Raw genomic sequence first — 22,934 nt, 5'->3', positions numbered from 1 at the left:
ACTAATGCAGTGTCAGCTGTTAACAGAACCGGGGAGCAAGTTAGGAAGAAATTTGTTGATCACAGGAAGGCTGCCACATGTTGCTTCCATTTTACTTTCTTTCAAATGTAGCCTTACACTGCATATTAACAGCATTTCACTCTGCCAACTGTTTATGCACTTTCCAAATCTACAGGAATTCCTTTCTTCTCCCAGGGCATTCTGCATTGTTAGCAGGACAAGGTGCTTGCCATGTGATCCATTAAATGTGGCAAACAATAAACATGGTGCCAAGTACATACCTGCACGTTGACACATTCACAGAGGGTGGCTGCTGCTAGGAACACAGAAACATAGGAACAGGAGTAGGCCATTCAGCCCCTCATGCCTTCTCTGCCATTTGATAAGATCATGGCTGATCTGTGATCTAACTCCATATACCTGCCTTTGGCCCATATCCCTTAATACCTTTGGTTGCCAAAAAGCTATCTATCTCAGATTTAAATTTAGCAATTGAGCGAGTATCAATTGTCATTTGCGGAAGAGTTCCAAACTTCCACCACCCTTTGTGTGTAGAAATGTTTTCTAATCTCACTCCTGAAAGGTCTGGCTCTAATTTTTAGACTGTGCCCCCTACTCCGAGAATCCCCAACCAGCGGAAATAGTTTCTCTCTATCAACCCTATCTGTTCCCCTTAATATCTTATAAACTTCGATCACATCACCCCTTGAACTTCGAAACTCCAGAGAATACAACCCCAATTTGTGTAATCTCTTCTCGTAACTTAACCCTTGAAGTCCGGGTATCATTCTAGGAAACCTATGCTGCACTCCCTCCAAAGCCAATATGTCCTTCCGAAGGTGCGGTGCCCAGAACTGCTCACAGTACTCCAGGTAAGGTCTAACCAGGGTTTTGTATAACTGCAGCATAACTTCTGCCCCCTTGTAATCTAGTCCTCTAGATATAAAGGCCAGCATTCCATTAGCTTTATTGATTATTTTCTGCACCTGTTCATGACACTTCAATGATCGATGTACCTGAATCCCTAAGTCCCTTTGGACATGCACTGTTTTTAACTTATTACCATTTAGAAAGTACCCTGTTCTATCCTTTTTTGATCCAAAGTGGATGACCTCACATTTGTCTACATTGAATTCCATTTGCCACAGTTTTGCCCATTCACCTAATTCATCAATATCCCTTTGTAATTTTATGTTTTAATCGACACTGCTTACAATGCCAATCTCTGTGTCATCGGCAAACTTAGATATGAGACTTTCTGTGCCTTCACCTAAGTCGTTAATAAATATTGTGAATAATTGAGGCCCCAAGACAGATCCCTGTGGGACTCCACTAGTCACATCCTGCCAATGTGAGCACCTATCCATTATCCCTACTCTCTGTCGCCTTTCGCTCAGCCAACTTCCGAACCAAGTCCGTACTTTTCCCTCGATTCCATGAGCTTCTAACTTAGCTAACAGTCTCTTACGTGGGACCTTATCAAATGCTTTCTGGAAGTCCATATAAATAACATCCATTGACATTCCCCTGTCCACTACTTTAGTCACCTCTTCAAAAAATTCAATCAGGTTTGTCAGGCACGACCTACCTTTCACAAATCCATGCTGGCTCTCTCTGATTAACTGAAAATTCTCGAGGTGTTCAGTCATCCTATCCTTAATTATAGACTCCAGCATTTTCCCCACAACAGATGTTAGGCTAACTGGTCTATAATTCCCTGGTTTCCCTCTCTCTCCTTTCTTAAAAAGCGGAGTGACATGTGCAATTTTCCAATCCAGAGGGACAGTTCCTGAATCTAGAGAACTTTGAAAGATTATAGTTAGGACATCTGCAATGTGCTCACCTACTTCCTTTATAACCCTGGGATGGAAACCATCTGGTCCTAGGGATTTGTCACTCTTTAGTGCTATTATTTTCTTCATTACTGTTGCTTTACTTATGTTAATTTGAATCTTATGTCCCCGATTCAATATTAGTTTTCTTGGGATTTCCGGCATGCTATCCTCTTTTTCGACTGTAAATACTGACGCAAAGTAATTGTTCAACATGTCCGCCATTTCCCCATTGTCAATGACAACATCCCCACTTTCAGTTTTTAAGGGGCCAACACTGCTCCTGCCCACCCTCTTTTTCCTAATGTAACTATAAAAGTTCTTCGTATTGGTTTTGATATCCCTTGCAAGTTTCTTTTCATACTCTCTTTTTGTAGCTCTTACTATCTGTTTTGTGACCCTTTGTTGATCTTTGTATCTTTCCCATTCGCCAGGATCTGTGCCATTTTTTGCCTTTTTTATGCCCTTTCCTTATGTCTTATACTGTCCCTTCCCTCTTTAGTTGTTTTGTTTTTTTTGGCAAGTAGAGTTCTTGCCCCTCAGGGGTATAAACTGATTCTGTATCACGTTAAATGTTTCTTTAAACATTTCCCATTGATCATCAGTCGTTTTACCCATTAACAGATTTGCCCAGTTTACTATGAACAGTCTCTGTCTCATCCCATTGAAGTCGGCCTTACCCAAGTCTAGAATCTTAGCAGCTGACTCACTTTTTTCCCTTTCAAACACTATATTGAACTCGATCATGTTATGATCACTATTGGATAGATGTTCACACACAGTTAAGCTGTTAACTAAATCTAGTATGGCTTTCCCCCTTGTTGCCTCTGGGACATACTGCTGTAGAAAACTATCCTGGACACACAAGAAATTCGCTACCTTTCTAAAAGTTGCTAGTCTGCATTTCCCAATCTATGTGAAGGTTAAAGTCCCCCATTAAGACCACTATGCCTTTGCTACACGCTTGTATAATCTCTGCATTTATACAATCTAACACTTAAGAGCTGCTTTCAGGGGTCCTATATACAACTCCCACTATAGTCTTAGATCCTTTCCTATTTCTCAATTCAACCCATAAGGTCTCTGTTGGCTGCTTACCTCTCGTTATATCCTCCTTTATCATTAAGGCTACTCCTCCCCCTCTTCCATTTTCCCTATCTCTCCTGTAGGCCTTATAACCTGGTATATTTAGTTCCCAATCCTAACCATCTTGCAGCCATGTCTCAGTAATAGCTTTCATGTCATACCCTCTAATTTGAATTTGAACCTGTCGTTTATTTAATTTATTCCTTATACTCCGTGCAATTGTAAATAGAACTCTTAGTTTGGCCACACACCCTAGCCTGACCTTCAGCTTTGATGCTGGGTTAATTGTCTTCTAGTTTTCACTTTATCTGTAGTGCCTAAAGTACACTTTCTTTCTGCTGCTCTACGCTTTTCCCTTTCACTTGTTCTTGAACAATTGTTTGTACTATTTGTATTGTAAATTTCCATATGGTCTTCCCCTCTCTTGCTGCTCTCAACTTTACTCCCTTCTGACTCCCCGCTCAGGTTCCCATCCCCCTGCCACTCTAGTTTAAACCTTCCCCAACAGCACTAGCAAACACCCCCGCGAGGACATTGGTCCCAGTTCTGCTCGGGTGTAACCCGTCCCGCTTGTACAGGTCCCACCTTTCCCAGAACCGGTCCCAATGTCCCAGGAATCTAAATCCCTCCCTCCTACACCATTGCTGCAGCCATGCATTCATCCTGTCTATTCTCCTGTTCCTATGCTCAATAGCACGTGGCACTGGTAATAATCCTGAGATCACTACCTTTGAAGTCCTGCTTTTTAATTTATCTCCTAACTCCTTAAATTCACCTTGCAGGACCTCATCCCTTTTTTTGCCTATGTCATTGGTACAGATATGGACCATGACTACTGGCTGTTCACCCTCCCCCTCCAGAATGTCCTGCAGCCGCTCCGCGACATCCTTGAACCTAGCACCAGGGAGGCAACATACCATCCTGGAGTAACATTTGCTGCCGCAGAAACGCCTATCTGTTCCCCTTACAATTGAATCCCCTATCACTATAGCCCTGCCACTCTTCTTCCTCCCCTCCTGTGCAGCAGAGCCACCCGTGGTGTCATGAACTTGGCTCTTGCTGCTTTCCCCTGATAAGCCATCACCCCCAACAGTATCCAAAGCGGTATATCTGTTTGAGAGGGAGATGGCCCCAGGGGACTCCTGCTCTACCTGCAGAGTCCTTTTACTCTGCCTGGCGGTCACCCATTTCCTTTCTGCCTGCGTAATCTTTACCTGCGGTGTGACCACCTCACTGAACATGCTATCCACGATAGTCTCAGCATCGCGGATGCTCCACAACTAATCCACCCGCAGCTCCAACTCTGAAATGCGGTTAGCCAGTAGCTACAGCTGGACACACTTCCTGCACACATGGTCACCAGGGATACTGGTAACGTCCATGACTTCCCACGTAGTGCAGGAGGAGCATATCACGGGTGTGAGGTCTGCTGCCATGACTTGCCTTAGACTCTCAGACTCTCCTCCCGCTCTCGGTCTCTCCTTTTATACTGTGCTCACCTCTCGGACTCTCCTGCCTCACCTATGACGTTGCACAGAAGTTTTCTATTGTTGCAGGTCTGCTGCTGCTTTTATTCCCCAATCTCAGTCTTCTGCTGCTCAGGTCCGCCGCAGCTCTGCGGAAAAAGTTAGGAAAAGCAAGGGAAAGCAGCACCTCCTTCCCCCACTTCACCGAACTCCCACACTCACCAAACTCTCAGCTGTTTCACTCTGTGCCCGTAGCACTCAGTGCTGGTTGCACGAACAGGCCCCTGTATTTCTACTGTTTGTGACTGAAATGAGTCAGGCCTGCTCCTTTTTCAGGAACCAGTTTAATCTAGCGAATCAATTAACTAAATACAGCAGCTCTCTCTGCTGAAGCCTGACAGAAACTTAAAAATTTAAACTTTAAAATTGAACTTAAACAGTTGATAGCAATTTATACTAGATTTTAAAGAGATTAACCCTGAAACTCCCACACTCACCAAACTCTCAGCTGTCTCACTCTGTGCCCGCAGCACTCAGTGCCGGTTGCACGAACAGGCCCCTGTATTTCTACTGTTTGTGATTCAGATGAGTCTGGGGCCTGGGTCACATACATTTCTCAGATTCCTGATTCCAACATATCTCATTGTTCTATTTGTTGGCAGGAGGAGGCTGCACATAATGGGCACAAAGTGGCATTGGACAAGGGAAGCACCTGCACTGCCCTGCTTGACTCCTTATGAGGAGAGGGCCCTGGAGATGCAGGGGGTGGAGGCAATGGAGGGAATGGGGAGGGAGGGGCAGATGCCTCCCTCAAATTCCAGAATAGTACTATCCTTTCCTTTTAATTCCCTATCTCTTTCTTCACTCACACATTCAGTCCCTCATATGCAGACATACATAGCAGCACTGCAGCGTAACATACTACAATGCCTTGGAATGTAAAGCCCATTTTGAAGGGGTGTCTTCCTGCTAACATTCTCAAATATCTACTTCTTCTGTCCCTCGCTGAGCCCAATGCACCTGAGCACCTCACAACATCTTGCGTCACCCACTCCTACAATAGCAACTGTACAGGGGTGGGGAGGGACAGTTATTGAGCTGCAGGAGGGAATACCTGATAGAGCACTATTGAGAAGGAGTAAGAGCAGGTAGAATTGTAGGTGGTACAATCTGCAGGTCAGAGACTAGCTCAAGTGCTCTTTCAACTGGGATTTGGTATTCATATGGCTCAGCATCAGCACTTCAATTTGAGATTGTGCCAAACAGTTTTACAGTTGGGGGCACTCATGAAGGAATCCACAACCCACATATATGCAGTACTACATTACCATCTGACTGAACTGTAGACCAACATGGAGAGCGTGGCCACACCAGGGAACTCTCTTGCACTGCCCCCACCATCTTCCTCTGGCATGGCTTAGGTCCTAAGCTCAGGTATAGCTTCCATCACAAATGCTTTGATTGGGGCATTCGAGACCTGGCCTCCAATCTACAGCAGTCTGTCTTATTTGGATTCACCATGTTGAGGAATCAGAAAATGCAAGGCTTCAACAACCTCCTTGCTACCCAATGGTTTGCTCCTACACAGATCTCTGGCTATGCTGAGAGTGGAGAAGCTAGATACCTGTCTCAGGGAAACCAGATGGGAGGTGCTAAATTAACTACAGATGTGTTAGGTAGCATACAAGGCCAGACAGCTACTATAACAGTATTCACACCTGTATTTGCAGGACCATGTACTGGCCCAACTCAACAAAGTATTTATACCATCTCAAGAGGCACACAGTAAATCCCAGCAGACAGCCACCTCACGCTGTCTTCTCACTGGGGAACCATTTAGATAGCACAGGTGTTTAAGAAGTACAATACACATACCATGCAGTTCACTAAGGGGATGCCCCCGGGGATAATACCTGCACCACATACAGTTAGGGTGAACAAAATTTGGTCTAAATGGGAATTTAATGTATCTGCAACATTTAATTGAGATAACAATGAATAAGATAGATGTGCACTAATGAGGCTACATTCATGGGTGCTAATGGAAGGCGGTGAGCAATGGTGAGGATGGTTTCAGTGGCCAGGGTAGCAGATATGCATGTTCATGATTCTATATCTATGTTCCTAGACCACAGATATAGAATCATATTCTATATTGATGGAGTGGAACCCCTTTTTGCTGATGAAGGGAGAGGTATCGTGGGATAATGGCCTCGACGGTCACGTGCATGACATCATTAGTGTCCTACTTTGGGAAATCCAGACAGGTGAAAGACTGTTTCTCTTTTTACTGGATGTTTTCTTGTCTGACAGCCAGTACGAGGTGAGCAGAAATTTCCTCCAACTCAATATTAGGAAGAGCGAAGCCATTGTTTTTGGTCCCCGCCACAAACTCCGTTCCCGAGACACCGACTCTATCCCTCTCCCTGGCCACTGTCTGAAGCTGAACCAGACGATTCGCAATATTGGCATCCTATTTGACCCTGAGAGGAGTTTCCAACCACATATCCGCTCCATCATCAAGACCGCCGACTTCCACCTCGGTATTATCGGCCGCCGCCGCCCCTGCCTCAGCTCATCTGCTGCTGAAACCCTCACTCCTGCCCTTGTTACCTCTGGACTCGACTATTCCAATGCTCTGCTGGCTGGCATTCCATTTTGCACCCTCTATAAATTTGAGCTCACAGAAAACTCCAATGTTGTGTGGCACTACCACCATGCGAAATGGGAAGGGGATTCAGAACAGATCTAACAGCTCAAAACTGGTGATCCACGAGGCGCTGTGGGCCATCAGCAGCAGCAGAATTGTATTCCAGCACAATCTGTAACCTCATGGCCCGGCATATCCCTCACTCTACCATTACCAACAAGCCAGGTGGTCAACCCTGGTTCAATGAGGAGTGTAGAAGAGCATGCCAGGAGCAGCTCCAGGCGTACCTAAAAATGAGGTGCCAACCTGGTGAAGCTACAACACAGGACTACATGCATGCTAAACAGCGGAAGCAACATGCTATAGACAGAGCTAAGCGATTCCACAACCAACGGATCAGATCAAAGCTCTGCAGTCCTGCCACATCCAGTTGTGAATGGTGGTGGACAATTAAACAACTAACAGGAAGAGGAGGCTCTGTAAACATCCCCATCCTCAATGATGGCGGAGTCCAGCACGTGAGTGCAAAAGACAAGGCTGATACGTTTGCAACCATCTTCAGCCAGAAGTGCCGAGTAGATGATCCATCTCGGCCTCCTCCTGATATCCCCACCATCACAGAAGCCAGTCTTCAGCCAATTCGATTCACTCCACGTGATATCAAGAAACGGCTGAGTGCACTGGATACAGCAAAGGCTATGGGCCCCGACAACATCCCAGCTGTAGTGCTGAAGACTTGTGCTCCAGAACTAGCCGCGCCTCTAGCCAAGCTGTTCCAGTACAGCTACAACACTGGCATCTACCCGACAATGTGGAAAATTGCCCAGGTATGTCCTGTCCACAAAAAGCAGGACAAATCCAATCTGGCCAATTACCGCCCCATCAATCTACTCTCAATCATCAGCAAAGTGATGGAAGGTGTCATCGACAGTGCTATCAAGTGGCACTTACTCACCAATAACCTGCTCACCGATGCTCAGTTTGGGTTCCGCCAGGACCACTCGGCGCCAGACCTCATTACAGCCTTGGTCCAAACATGGACAAAAGAGCTGAATTCCAGAGGTGAGGTGAGAGTGACTGTCCTTGACATCAAGGCAGCATTTGACCGAGTGTGGCACCAAGGAGCCCGAGTAAAATTGAAATCAATGGGAATCAGGGGGAAAGCTCTCCAGTGGCTGGAGTCATACCTGGCACAAAGGAAGATGGTAGTGGTTATTGGAGGCCAAACATCTCAGCCCCAGGGCATTGCTGCAGGAGTTCCTCAGGGTAGTGTCCTAGGCCCAACCATCTTCAGCTGCTTCATCAATGACCTTTCCTTCATCATAAGGTCAGAAATGGGGATTTTCGCTGATGATTGCAGTGTTCAGTTCCATTCACAACCCCTCAGATAACGAAGCAGTCCGTGCCCGCATGCAGCAAGACCTGGACAACATCCAGGCTTGGGCTCATAAGTGGCAAGTAACATTCACGGCAAACAAGTGCCAGGCAATGACCATCTCCAACAAGAGAGAATCTAACCACCTCTCCTTGACATTCAACGGCATTACCATCGCCGAATCCCCCACCGTCAACATGCCGAGGATCACCATTGACCAGAAACTTAACTGGACCAGCCACATAAATCCTGTGGCTACAAGAGTAGGTCAGAGGCTGGGTATTCTGCGGCGAGTGACTCATCTCCTGACTCTCCAAAGCCTTTCCACCATCTACAAGGCACAAGTCAGGAGTGTGATGGAATACTCTCCATTTGCCTGGATGAGTGCAGCTCCAACAACACTCAAGAAGCTCAAAACTATCCAGGACAAAACAGCCCACTTGATTGGCACCCCATCCACCACCCTAAACATTCACTCCCTCCACCACCGGCACACCGTGGCTGCAGTGTGTACCATCCGCAGGATGCACTGCAGCAACTCCCCAAGGCTTCTTCGACAGCACTTCCCAAACCCACGACCTCTACCAGAAGGACAAGGGCAGCAGGCACGTGGGAACAACACCACCTGCACGTTCCCCTCCAAGTCACACACCATCCCGACTTGGAAATATATCGCCGTTCCTTCATCGTCGTTGGGTCAAAATCCTGGAACTCCCTTCCTAACGGCACTGTGGGAGAACCTTCACCACACGGACTGCAGTGGTTCACTAAAGTGAATAATCTCATATTTCCCCACATTGGGGAATCGAGGGATATGGGAATCAGGCAGGAAAGTGGAGTTGAGGTCGAAGAAAAGCCTCGATCTGATTGAATGGCGGAACAGGCTCGAGGGGCCGAATGGCCTGGTCCTGCTCCTATTTCTTATGTTCTTATTAGAGCACCACCTCATTTTCCACACCTGATCCTTGCTTTGTGCTATGGACTCTGTTCCATTAGAAACTCATGGTTATGTTTGAGGCACACACAACTCTTTAAATTATATGCACCCGTACAAACTTAAGGAGATTTTGTTTGATTTCACTGCTGCCAAAAAGATTCTATGAAAATAGAAGACACAGAGAAATTTCTTTCAAAGAAAATCAGGCATAACTCAAAACCTGCTAGGGAGGAGAAAGATCAGCCAGGGTTCCCACTCCCACGTCTCCTTTTAGAAAATGTTTGCGTGATTGCTGGGTCACAAAGGATTAGCCTGCCAGCAGTCTTTGTCGAACCTAAAACATGAGGAATGGCCAAATGGGCAAGATAGAAGAGATTGTCAGCACACATGAAACCATAGCCAGCATCAGGACAGAGGAGATTTTGGAAAGAAAATCCAGAAGACTTTTGTCTTGTCTTTGTTAAACAGACACAAGGTGAACAAATCTTGACAGTCATTGGAAATGGGCAGGAAATAAACATCTAATTTTCCCTCTGGTGAGAGGTACCTTTGGTTAAATGTCTAAATCACAATTTAAAAGCATTGTTGCCGTCTCCTCCAGTCATTCATCTTTGATTCCTGTGTTTGGTGATAAGAGCTGCTAAGCCCAGGTCAACCACGCAGCTCATATGGTCAGCTAATTCTTCATCCATGCTGAGCCTTATCCAAGGACTTGCACCTATGGTCTGTGTGCTAATATCCCCAGAACTCCAGGTTGAAATTCTGAATTTTGGGGACCAGATTTTTAAAATATATTTTACAGCTATTTCACTGGTAAGAAATCTTGGCCAACAAATCAAGTGTTCTAATGTATTACTTTCTTTCAATGACTGGCTTGATGAATACAGGTTAGTTTTGCTAGTGCATTAATTAACATTAAGCTCTGGCTGCTGTTTGATTCCTAGTCTGTGCTGAACTTAACTGGGCAATGATTGGGATTCTACAATTGACTTCAGTGCCCCAAGGCTTCAAAGAGGCACAATCAGCCTAGTTCCTGATACTCATCTCTGTTGACAGCGTGTGAGCATGGATATTGGGTGAATACATGACTGCAGTTGGCTGTGATACCTGATATGATTAATTATCCAACTGACACCCATGGCCTAAGCTCACACATGAAAAATGACATATTAATAGCTTTCTTTCCTCAGGTATTGTTTCCCCATCCTCCAAAACTGCCACCATCTTTCCCTCCTCAAAAAGTCCAGTCAACTTCTCTATCACCCCATTTCTAACTTCTCTTTCTTCTCTGTTCCTGTTCTGTGTGATCACCACCCATCTCTAAGCTCACCTCTTCATCATTCCCAGTTAGAAACTGGACTGAAGGGATTCCTATCATGCCCACAGCACCAAAACTGCCAGGCAGAGCTTCAAACTCCTTATTCTATCACTAAGGCCATTTATGTCCAACTCCACCATTAGCCCCCCCCCACCACCTTTACCGTAGCCCCATTACCACTAAAACATTCATAAACGTCTTTGTCACTTTCAAGCTCAATTTCTCTGGCTTCAGGTGCTGCAACCTACATAAACTTCAACTTGTCCAAAACTCCACAGCCACATTCTATAACTATCACTCTTGTTGCCCATTTCTGTTGTCTCCTAATTCCCCAGTGCATTCAATTCAAAATCCTCATCCTTCTTTACAAATCCACAGCTTCACTCCAACCTACCTCTGCAACCGACTGCAGTCCTATTTGCCCATGCGTGCCATGTGCTCTTCTGCCACTGGACTTGTTTGCCTCTCATGCGCTCGCCCATCCTTGAACGCCTCCCCCCCAACCCCACTGCTTTAGCCACACCTTTAGTCAACTTCTCGAATTCTTCTTCTATTACTGCTCAGCATCCATTCCACATGTGGAGCATTTACTACCTTAAAAGCACTATACAAATACAAGCTATTGTTAGTTACTTGAGTGAATAAGCAGAGGCCAAACAGTGCCTATGGAACTATGAGTGAGCATCATTGAGAGAGAGGAGAAAATTGGAGGGGTGAGAAAAAAAGATATCAAGGACATATACATATAAATTCACGCTAAGTGTAATGCCTTCGTATGATGCACGTTTTCTTGGAGGACTGCGAATGGATTCTAAACCCATCAGAAGTGACACATTATCCAAGTAATCTGATTTTTATTCTCTCTAACTTAATGATTTTTCTGTTCCCTTACCAAAGGGCCACTGAAACCAATTGTAGCACCATGAAATGGCGGATGAATTGAACAGGTATTTTGCGTCCGTCTTCACTGTAGAGGATACAAAAAACATGCCAGAAATAATTATGAATCAAGAGGTGAAAGGGAGGGAGGAACTTAAAATATTTACAATCACTAGGGAAAGGGTTTTGAAAAAAAATTAGAATTAAAAGCTGACAAGTTCCCAGGTCCTGACGGACTTCATCCTAGGGTCTTAAAAGAAGTACCTACAGAGATGGTAGATGCATTGGTATTAATTTTCAAAAATTCCCTAGATTCTGGAAGGCTCCCATCAGATTGGAAAATAGCGAATGTAACTCCTTTATTCAAGAAAGGAGGGAAGACAGAAAGCAGGAAACCACAGGCCAGTTAGCTTAACATCTGTCATAGGGAAAATGCTAGAATCTATTATTAAGGTTATAGCAGGGCACTTAGAAAATCTTAACGCAATCAGGCAGAGTCAACGCGGCTTTGTGAAAGGGAAATCGCGTTTGACTAATTTACTAGAGTTCTTTGAGGAAGTAACAAGCAAAGTGGTTAAAGGGGATCCTGTGGATGTGGTGTACTTGGATTTCCAGAAGGCTTTTGACAAGTTGCCACATCAAAGGCTACTACACAAAATAAGAGCTCATGGTGTCGGGGGTAACATATTAGCATGGATAAAGGATTGGTTAGCTAACAGGAAATAGAGAGTAGGCATAAATGGGTCATTTTCAGGTTGGCAAGGTGTAACGAGTGGAGTGCCACAGGGATCAGTGCTTGGGCCTCAACTATTTACAATCTATATCAATGACTTGGATGAAGGAACCGAATGTATGGTTGCTAAATTTGCTGATGACACAAAGATAGGTAGGAAAGTAAGTTGTGAAGAGGACATAAGGAGTCTGCAAAGGGATATAGATAGGTTAAGTGAGTGGGCAAAAATTTGGCAGATGGAGAAAAATGTGGGAGGAAGAATAGAAAAGCAGTGTATTATTTAAATGGAGAGAGATTGCAGAACTCTGAGGTACAGAGGGATCTGGGTGTCCTAGTACACCAATCGCAAAAAGTTAGTATGCAGGTACAGCAAGTGATTAGGAAGGCAAATGGAATGTTGTCATTTATTGCAAGGGGAATGGAATATAAAAGTAGAGATGTTTTGCTGCAGTTGTACGGGGCATTGGTGAGACCACATCTAGTGGGAGTTTTGGTCTCCTTATTTAAGAAAGGACATAATTGTTTTGGAGGCGGTTCAGAGAAGGTTCACTCGACTGATTCCTGGGATGAGGGGGTTATCTTATGAGGAAAGGTTGGACAAGTTGAGCCTGTACACACTGGAGTTTAGAAGAATGAGAGGTGATCTTATTGAAACATATATGATCCTGAGGAGACTAGAAGGGGTAGATGCTGAGAGGATATTTCCCCTTGTGGGAGAGACTAGAACTAGGGGACAAAGTTTAAAAATAAGGGGTCTCCCATTTAAGACGGAGATGAGGAGAAATTTTTTCTCTCAGAGGGTCGTGAGTCTGTGGAACTCCCTGCCCCAGAGAGCGGTGGAGGCAGGGTCATTGAATATTTTTAAGGCTGAGTTAGATAGATTCCTGATTAACAAGGGAATCAAAGGATTTAGTAGGTCGATGGGAAAGTAGGGTTGAGGTCACAATCTGATCAGCCATGATCTTATCAAATGGCAGAGCAGGCTCGACGGGCCAAATGGCCTACTCCTGCTCTTAATTCGTATGTTCGTACGGCTGCTGCCTCAGCTAGTACACCACAGATTGAGAACTGAAGCTGGGCCTTTTGGTTGGTTTGGCTTAGTATTGTACTACATTGGGTGGTGCCTTTATTCACTGACTGTCAGAAGAGCTTCCAATAAGATTTTCAATTGGCTATTGCATAGTTTTGCTCAATTTATACAGAAGCACCTGTAGGAAGACAGGTAACTACAGTGTAACATTCCAGTCCAAGCACCAAAGGAAGCACAAATTAATTTAATAGCCTAAATTAGAAATGGGTACATGTCCAATCAATTCCATTAACTGTGGTATACAGGATCCCAATATACAACATCCAACAGAATTTCAAATACAATGGGACTTTGAATATGAAAATTGGAAGAGAAAAATTATCAAATAGTCCACAAACAACTGCAACAACTTGCATCTATATTAGCACCTTTAATGTAGTAAAACATCCCAAGGTGCTTCACAGGAGCGATTATCAAACAAAATTTGACACTGAGCCACATAAGGAGATATTAGGACAGATGATCAAAATCTTGGTCAAAGAGGTAAGTTTTAAGGAGCATCTTAAAGGAGAGAGAGGCAGAAAGGTGGAGAGGTTTAGGGCGGGAATTCCAGAGCTTAGAGCCTAGGAGGGATTTGAAAACAAGGATGAGAATCTTAAAATTGAGGCGTTCTCAGACCGGGAGCCAATGTAGGTCAGTGAGCACAGGGGTGATGGGTGAACGGGACTTGGTGCGAGTTAGGGCACGTGCAGTAGAGTTTTGGATGAGCTCAAGTTTATGGAAGGTGGATGATGGGAGGCCAGCCAGGAGAGCATTGGAATAGTCGAGTCAAAACGCAATGGTCCTTTATAGCTGGGGATTAGGGTGAGGGAGAAAGTTGTGAAGGACAACGGGCAGAGTTCTATTGTGATGAATTAATGACGGATGAACACACTAAGTTTATTGATTGCCTCTGGTAACTAAGAAGTATTTACAAATAAATTTCCCCTCAAGAGACCAAATGAGGTAGAAGCCATGAGAATGGGCTATACGGTCTGTGGAGAGGATAGGCTTGATTGGCTGAATGACCGCTTGTCAGTGCATGTTTTCTTATGCATTTATACTTCTGGGCACCAGCAGAGTTAATGCTTCATTTATACTGCAGCTGCCAGTCTGAGCTGCAGCAATGGCTCCAACCTGATAGGACAATTTGCACTGCCTGTATGAAGCACCAATTCTCCTGCTCAAGAGAGCACTCTGGACTTGCACAGTAACAACACAAGGAGAGCTCCACTCCCACCAGTTAAAATTTAAATGCTAAGTGTGGGCGACAGAGCTTGGGAAATTTCTAAACGTGGCCAGACACTCCACTGGAGTTACACTGTGTGTGGTGTCAAACCCAAGTAAAGTGAGGTTACCTTCTTGAGCGATTCTCACACACTTCAGGTTAAGCACCAACTCCGGATTTATACCGCAGCTGTAATGTTGCTCTGTAGAAGTTCCTCTGCAGCAATGCTAAAGCTGCAAGTGTAGATGCACCCTAAAATTGTGTTACTGTTGATTGGGTAGATTTTAACAAGTCAAGGACCAGACTAGCTTAGATTGAAGTATATGGGAACTTGAGACCCCCCTGAAGTACCAACATGTTTAGTTAAGCTGCAGCTTGTCCTAGAGGAATCAATAACACATTATAAAATGGATGAAAAGATAACTGTCCAGAATTTCCTGTAGCAGGCCAAAGAATGACATCCACCGTTAGTTAGACTAGCCCTTGCCCGTTTAATCTCGATGATATTTTGCGCCGCAATTTGCTAAAAGTGCGAGCTGATAACGTCGCAGCAAGGAAAACAGGGCATCTGGGACCTGAGTGAACAGGGCAAGCAACTGTGTATCTCCTGAACCAATCAGATCAAAGGATTGCGAAATTAACAGCGCAAGGACGGAGAAGGAAGTGTAAATTAGAGTGAGTGAATTCAATGTCAAATCAGGTACAGAAAGAGAATTAAAGAGAGGGAAAAAAAGATTGGGTTAAGAGAGAGAGGAAAAAAGTAAAAGTAAAACATTTTTTTAAAATTTTAAATTAAAAAAAAATCTCCAACAATTAAATTCTGAAGGAATGAGACTCCACACTTCTAATAGTTAATTTTCAATGTCAGAGCGGTTGACTAGCAGTAATTAACACTTATCATGTCCTTAAAAGGTGCTTAGACTTGAAATGACTTGACTTAATTTGCTGTGGAGAATTTAATTCGTATCTACCATGCAAATACACCAACTTCACGCCATTCAATGCATTTCAATGGGGAGGCAGACAGCAAGATGCCGTTTTCGCGAAGCTAATGGCAGAGTGGTGCATCTTAGATAGCAACTTTTGGATTTCCACATTTAACTGCGCAAAAGCCCTCGCCTGAAGTTGCTGTAGCATTCGCGAATAAGTACCAGCAAGCACCATTAACCTCACTGTTATTTTGACAGCAAATTCTTGGCGAATCTGTATGGAACTCATAAATCTAAGCTATTGATATAAGCTGTTTAACAATAAAACTATTTATTTTGTGTGACTCACACCGTGAACAAGTGAAAGCAGAAACTAAAATTTATTGTATTTATTATAATTTTAACAGAGATTGTGTTTCAAAGAATGGAAAAGGACTATACAAAGAATTATAGAACATAATTCATTTACATAATGGATACAAGATTTTTTACAGAATGCTTATAAGAAAACTACAAAATACAGACTAGTCATAGCAGACAGTAATGAGTAAAACATTAATTTTGATAATACAGCTTATTGGTCAAAGTGAAAACTCAAACTTGTATTTTGGCATTTTCACAATTAGTTAACACTGGAAGCAACACATGGGTGGGATACAGTGGCTTAATAGGAAGGAAAGGGTGGGATTCATTCACTGAACTCACGTTTACACGGCAGCTCAAAGTGCTGGTTAAATGGTATATCTTTGGCAAGAATTTCATACCCAACTGTATATAGTTGCGCAGATTTAATCAGTTGTAAAAAAAAATTAAAATTGCAGTGATATAAAATAGTTCTATATAAACCTTAGCATCTATCCTACTTGTACTAAAATGCCAGTGATTCTGGAATGATACACAAGGTGTTGCACACAATATAAAATGGCATGCACCTCCAAGAATGCCTAGCAACACAAAATCGACAGCCAAACTGCGATTGATCACATTTACCTAAATGTATGTGTATTATACAATCAGATTAGCTGGAATCTATTCAGGATATTGTGTCAAATAAATATAAATTATGAATGTGTTTTTTTTTCCTGATTGGTCTATTTTTAAAACTGTTTTATCTCATCCTGTTCAAGACAGTAAAAGAATAAAACTAAGCATTGACCCTTCACCTCAACAAATAAAACCAAAAAGTAATCACTAATCACAGAATCCAAACATCTTTTCTGACTGTCTGAACTAAGACCAGTTATTCTCTAAAGATCACATCCCTGCTCCCCTCTAAAATAAAACAAACCTGCTCTTACCATCAGTCAACATATACAAACCCTCCGATCATGACCAGTTATTGTTCCAAATTATTGTTTTCTTGCAGTCTATTTTTAAAAAAAATGTTTTATTCTCCTCAATGTGGGGCTCTGCAGCATCATCATGTAATTACTTCTTCTGAGATCCTATCATGACCTTTGATACAAAGTTCACAATGGCACTGGCAGGCTGCTCAGGGTCATGTTCAGCAAACAGGTGGCAGACATTATCAGTGGCGCTTCCTTGTTTCCTTGCCACAAATCCAAAGATTCTATCAAAAGAAAACCACATTATTCATGGTTTGTGTACATAAGCACTGCCAAATTCAGTTAAAACGATTCCGTAAAATTGTATCGATTTTAAATGCTTACTTTGCCGAGGTGACATCTTTTGTCCACCTTTTGAGGGGAGGAATAAGGGGAAAAAAGGCCCATTAGAATCTCAAACCCCTCTCACACAGACCAACACTTTACTGTAACACAACGTAGATCAAAGTAATCACAAACTTACTTCCTTTCCTGTGGATCCAAGGCACAGAAAATCACCGTGCTGACAGCATAATGTCTCCTGAAGAACAGTCTGTTAAAAGAAAAAAGGCTATTGTTAACAAAACAATTAATCAGAGGACAGAATTAAATATGTAACTGTAGTGAAATTCTGTTAAAATCCTGGGTATCTGAAATATAACTGTACAAGATATATAATGGGCTGATTCTGAAACATTTAACACTTTTTTAATCTTGATCTGATCTTGGTAGAGGTGCTACAATTGCCCTGGGCTAGGGAGAAGAAAATCAGGCTCTATGCAGTGACTTGCTGGAAAGTGTGATGTCGAGATGCCGGTGATGGACTGGGGTTGACAATTGTAAACAATTTTACAACACCAAGTTATAGTCCAGCAATTTTATTTTAAATTCACAAGCTTTCGGAGGCTTCCTCCTTCCTCAGGTGAATGTTGTGGAAATGTTGTGGAATGTTTTCCACAACATTCACCTGAGGAAGGAGGAAGCCTCCGAAAGCTTGTGAATTTAAAATAAAATTGCTGGGCTATAACTTGGTGTTGTAAAATTGTTTACAATTGCTGGAAAGTGAGCAGATGTGGATTTTGGGGGATGTACAGGAATGTCCTTCCTACACCTATCGCCTAGGCTCACACATAAGTAATCACTTAGTCGTGTTGGGTAACACCGGGTGGTGACTGGGTAACAACGGGTAACGTGCAGTACCCATGGAAATATAGTTTAGCATAAGAAAGAAAACTGGGACTTAATAAATAAAAAATCCATGAAATAGATGATGTTGCCTCTTTCTATGTTTTCATGCATAACTTTTCCATGTTGGTTAATAGGGAAGAGAATGATTTGCATTACAATGCACTGTGTTCAAGCTATGCTTTCATTTCAACAAGCAGTTGCTAGTGAGAAAATGTCGGTGCTAGATTTCCTGCCAGAACAAATAAGTTTACACCTTTCAATTTCTCAAAATGACATATTTAACATTTATAAAAATAAATCATTCCTTCCCGTTAGCCTCCCCAAATGCGTCTCCTCTCAATTTAGCCTGGAAACTGGGATGCCAGAGTGAAGCAAGAAGTGGATTGGTCCTTTACAACACTCAGTACCATTCTGTGACCAGCAGTGATACAGTACCTCAGGGGAGGAGAGAATTAGTATCTGTGAGACACCATCCCGTACCTTGGCTAAGAATGGGAGAAAGACACTCAACTGAGATTCAACGGTCAGGAATTTCCTTGGAGCTGCTCCTGGTCCACTGCTGTAATTTCCCGTGACGAGCAGTGGACAACTCATTTACACACGTAACTGGGTTTTCCGCCACACTTCCGGCAGCGGAGTGGGAGCAGCTCTAGTGAAATTCCCAGCCAAGATCTGCTTAAGAGTTGGTTGTGAGATGAAAGCTAACAGGGAGGCAATTAGTGCATGTATCCATCCTGTTGAACATTACAAAGTCTGAAACATTCCTACTTCACTGTTCATATCAAAATATAAAGCCTATTTCTACTTCAGACCTTCAAAACTTGCATAAAAATGTCTATTTCGACAATGTACTTGTGTGATATGTGCATCACAATCAAATAGCACAAAAGAAACTGCGCACTTTGAATTCTTGCATGAAGAAATTTTGCAAGAGCAGGCTGAGTGAATGTTAGACATAAAAATGACAGGCGGATTTTGTCATGTTTATCAATGTATGAACTCATTCCCAGCATGCTGCTACTTTCTGAGTGGTGAGCATATTGATGAACTTTGTCTATAAATGAGTCTGAAAGAAGCTGCTAATTTGCTTGTAATTGCAGAAGGAAAACTCAAATTAGAGATTGTTGAAAAAAAAATGGAGTCATTCTTCTTTGCATTAATCTCTTTTTGAACGTCGGCTTTCCAAAACTGAGCACAAATTTCCAAATGTGGTCTCAGCAATAATCTACACAATGTTACAATAACTTGGTCTGAAAAGATGGATCATAATAGTGTTGTTAATAACTGCATCACACTGATTGAACTATTTCAATTAAGTCAAATCTTTTTTACTTTTCTAGTTTAATAATGGACACCCCTTTGCTGTGTACATTTCATGAAATCATCTGCTACTCTTCAACCCACCCATTTAATTAACCCAGATTCCCTGAATGATCTCAGTCTCTGTTACAGTCATTGCCTGACCATTGGAAAGGGATGATGTAGTTTTGGGGTCAAAGACTGAATCTATTTGGCTAGAATTAAGGAACAATAGAGGGGCTATTGTGCTATTGGGTGAAAGAACATAAGAAATAGGAGCAGAAGTAGGCCATATGGCCCCTCGAGCCTGCTTTGCTATTCAATAAGATCATGGCTGATCTTAGACCTTAACTCCACTTTACCGCCCGATCCCCATATCCCTTGATTCCCCTCGAGTCCAAAAATCTATCTATCTCAGCCTTGAATATACTCAATGACTCAGCATCCACAGCCCTCTGGGGTAGAGAATTCCAAAGATTCACAACCCTTTGAGTGAAGAAAATTCCTCCTCTTCTCAATCTTAAGGCCGGCCCCTTACCCTGAGACTATGCCCCCTAGTTCCAGACTCTCCAGCCAGGGGAAACAACCTCTCAGCATCTACCCTGTCAAGCCCACTCAGAATCTTGTATGTTTCAATGAGATCACCTCTCATTCTTCTAAGCTCCAGAGAGACTTCCTTACTCTTGTACTCCAATCCCCTTGCAATAATGCCTTTCTAATTTGCCTTCCTAATTGCTTGCTGTACCTGCATGCTAACTTTGTGTTTCTTGTATGAGGACGTCCAAATCTCTCTCAACACCAACATTTAATAGTTTCTCATCATTTAAAAAATATTCTGTTTTTCTATTCTTCCTACCAAAGTGAATAACCTTAAATTTCCCCACATTATACTCCATCTGCCACCTTCTTGACCGCTCACTTAGCCTGTCTATATCCCTTTGCAGACTCCCTGTGTATACTATAGGCCACCTAATAGTGGGAAGGAGATAGAGGAGAATATTTGTAGGCAAAGAGAGATGCAAGAACTATAGAGTAATGTTAATGGGGGACTTCAATTATCCCAATATAGACAGGGACAGCAACAGTGTAAAGGGCAAAGAGGAGGGAGGAATTCCTGAAATGTGTTCAAGAGGACTTTCTGGAACAGTGTAGTTCCAGCCCAACCAGAAAGGAGACAGTGCTGGATCTAGTTCTGGGGAATGAAATTGGGCAGGTGGAGCATGTTTCAGTGAGGGAGCAGTGATCATAATATCATTAATTTTAGAATAATTATGGAAAAGGACAAGGAACAATCAAATGTGAAAATGCTTAACTGGAGGGTGGCAAATTTCATTGAGTTAAAAAATGACCCAGGTGGATTGGAATCAGAAATTGGGCAGCCAGGCAGAGGGCATGGCTGAGGCACCAAATGAATATTTCACACCCATCTTCACTAGAGAAGAGCATGCTGCAATTGTAGCAGTAAAGGAGGAGGTAGTAGCGATATTGGATAGGATAAAAATAGATAAAGAGGGGGTACTTAAAAGATTGGCAGTATTCAAGATAGAAAAGTCACCCGGTCCAGATGGGGTGCATCCTAGGTTACTGAGGGAAGTAAGGGTCGAAATTGCAGAGGCCCTGGCCACAATCTTCTAATCTTCCTTAGATGTGGGGATGGTGCCGGAGGACTGGAGGATTGCAAATGTTACACCCCTGTTCAAGAAAGGGGATGGGAAAACTTTGAGACACAATAATCAGGGACAAAATAAATTGGCACTTGAAAAACAATGGGCTAATAAACGAAAGTCAGCACGGATTTGTTAAAGGAAAATTGTGTTTCACTAACTTGATTGAGTTCTTTGATGATGTACATACAGGGCACAATTTCCAAACTTGCAGATGACACAAAACTTGGAAGTGCAGCGAACAGTGAGGAAGATAGTGATAGACTTCAAGAGGATATAGACAGGCTGGTGGCATGGGCGGACACGTAGCAGATGAAATTTAACAGAGAAAAATGTGAGGTGATATATTTCGGTAGGAAGAATGAGAAGAGGAAATACAAACTAAAGGGCACAATTCTAAAAGGGGTGCAGGGACAGAGAGATCTGGGGGTATATGTACACAAATCGTTGAAGGTGGCAGGGCAGGTTGAGAAAGCGATTAAAAAAGCATGCAGGATCCTGGGCTTTATAAATAGAGGCATAGAGTACAAAAGCAAGGACGTCATGATGAACCTTTATAAAGCACTGATTCGGCCATAACTGGAATATTGTGTCCAGTTCTGGGCACTACACTTTAGGAAAGATGTGAAGGCCTTAGAAAGTGTGTGGAAGAGAATTACTAAAATGATTCCAGGGATGAGGGACTTTAGTTATGTGGATAGACTAGAGAAGCTGGGGCTGTTCTCTTTGGTACAGAGAAGGTTGAAAGGAGATTTGATAGAGGTATTTAAAATCATGAAGAGTCCAGATAGAGTAGATAGGCAGAAAGGTCAAGAACCAGAGGACAAAGATTTAAGGTGATTGGCAAAAGAATCAAAGGTGATATGAGGAAAACTTTTTCACACAGCGCGTGGTTAGGACTTGGAATGCACTGCCAGAGAGGGTGTGGAGGCATTGCTTTCAAAAGGGAACTGGACAAATACTTGAAATGAAAAAATTTGCAGGGCTACGGGGATAGGGCATAGGAGTGGGGCTAGCTGGATCGCTCGTGCATAGAGCCGGCATAGATTCGATGGGCTGAATGGCCTCCTTCCGTGCTGTAACCTTTCTATGATTCTATGTAATGGAGAGGGTTGAAGAGGGCAGCGCGGTTGATGTATATATGGACTTTCAAAAGGCATTTGATAAAGTACCACATAGTAGACTTGTTAGTAAAATTAAAGCCCACGGGATTAAAGAGACAGTGGCAGCGTGGATACTAAATTGGCCAGGGGACAGAAAGCAGGGAGTAGTGGTGAATGGTTGTTTTTCAGACTGAAGGGAAGTATACAGTGGTGTTGCCCAAGGGTCAGTATTAGGACCACTGCGCTTTTTGATACATATTAATGACCTGGACTTGGGTATAGAGGGTATAATTTCCAAGTTTGCAGATGATACAAAACTTGGAAATGTAGTAAATAATGTGGAGGATAGTAACAGACTTCAGGAGGACACAGACAGACAGGCGAAATGGGCAAACACATGGCAGATGAAATTTAACACAGAAGTGTTAAGTGATGCATTTTGGTAGGAAGAATGAGGAGAGGCAATATCATATAAATGGTACAATTTTAACGGGGGTGCACATGCACAAATTTTTGAAGGTAGCAAGACAAGTTGAGAAAGCGGTTAAAATAGCATATGGGGTTCTGGGCTTTATTAATAGAGGCAGAGAGTACAAAAACAAGGAAGTTATGATAAACCTTTATAAAACACTGGTTAGGCCTCAACTGGAGTATTGTGTTCAATTCTGGGCAACAAACTTTAGGGTGTCACTAACGGGAGGAGGAGGCTCTGTAAACATCCCCATCCTCAATGATGGCGGAGTCCAGCACGTGATTGCAAAAGACAAGGCTGAAGCATTTGCAACCATCTTCAGCCAGAAGTGTCGAGTGGATGATCCATCTCTGCCTCCTCCAGATATCCCCACCATCACAG

The 22,934-nt window shown here is 43.1% G+C and overlaps 1 protein-coding gene across 6 annotated transcripts in view; it reads right to left on the bottom strand.

The window, feature by feature from the left end:
* Positions 1–15,863: 15,863 nt before the first annotated feature.
* Positions 15,864–22,934, bottom strand: part of LOC137341956 (tensin-3-like) — a 385,280-nt gene continuing 378,209 nt past the window's right edge. For 5 of the 6 annotated variants that reach the window (XM_068005503.1, XM_068005521.1, XM_068005544.1 and 2 more), the window contains 3 exons: positions 17,312–17,380; positions 17,173–17,199; positions 15,864–17,072 (listed from right to left, as the gene is read on the bottom strand). In XM_068005503.1, coding sequence (XP_067861604.1) covers positions 16,931–17,072; positions 17,173–17,199; positions 17,312–17,380 — 238 coding nt within the window. In that variant the 3' untranslated portion in view covers positions 15,864–16,930. The remainder of the gene's footprint in view (positions 17,073–17,172; positions 17,200–17,311; positions 17,381–22,934) is intronic. The other variant, XM_068005512.1, reaches the window with a different exon arrangement.

Source organism: Heptranchias perlo, chromosome 2, assembly GCF_035084215.1.
Source record: "Heptranchias perlo isolate sHepPer1 chromosome 2, sHepPer1.hap1, whole genome shotgun sequence".
NCBI lineage: Eukaryota > Metazoa > Chordata > Chondrichthyes > Hexanchiformes > Hexanchidae > Heptranchias > Heptranchias perlo.
The sequence above is the reverse complement of the archived record's forward strand: the minus strand, read 5'-3'. Positions and strand labels throughout refer to the sequence as shown.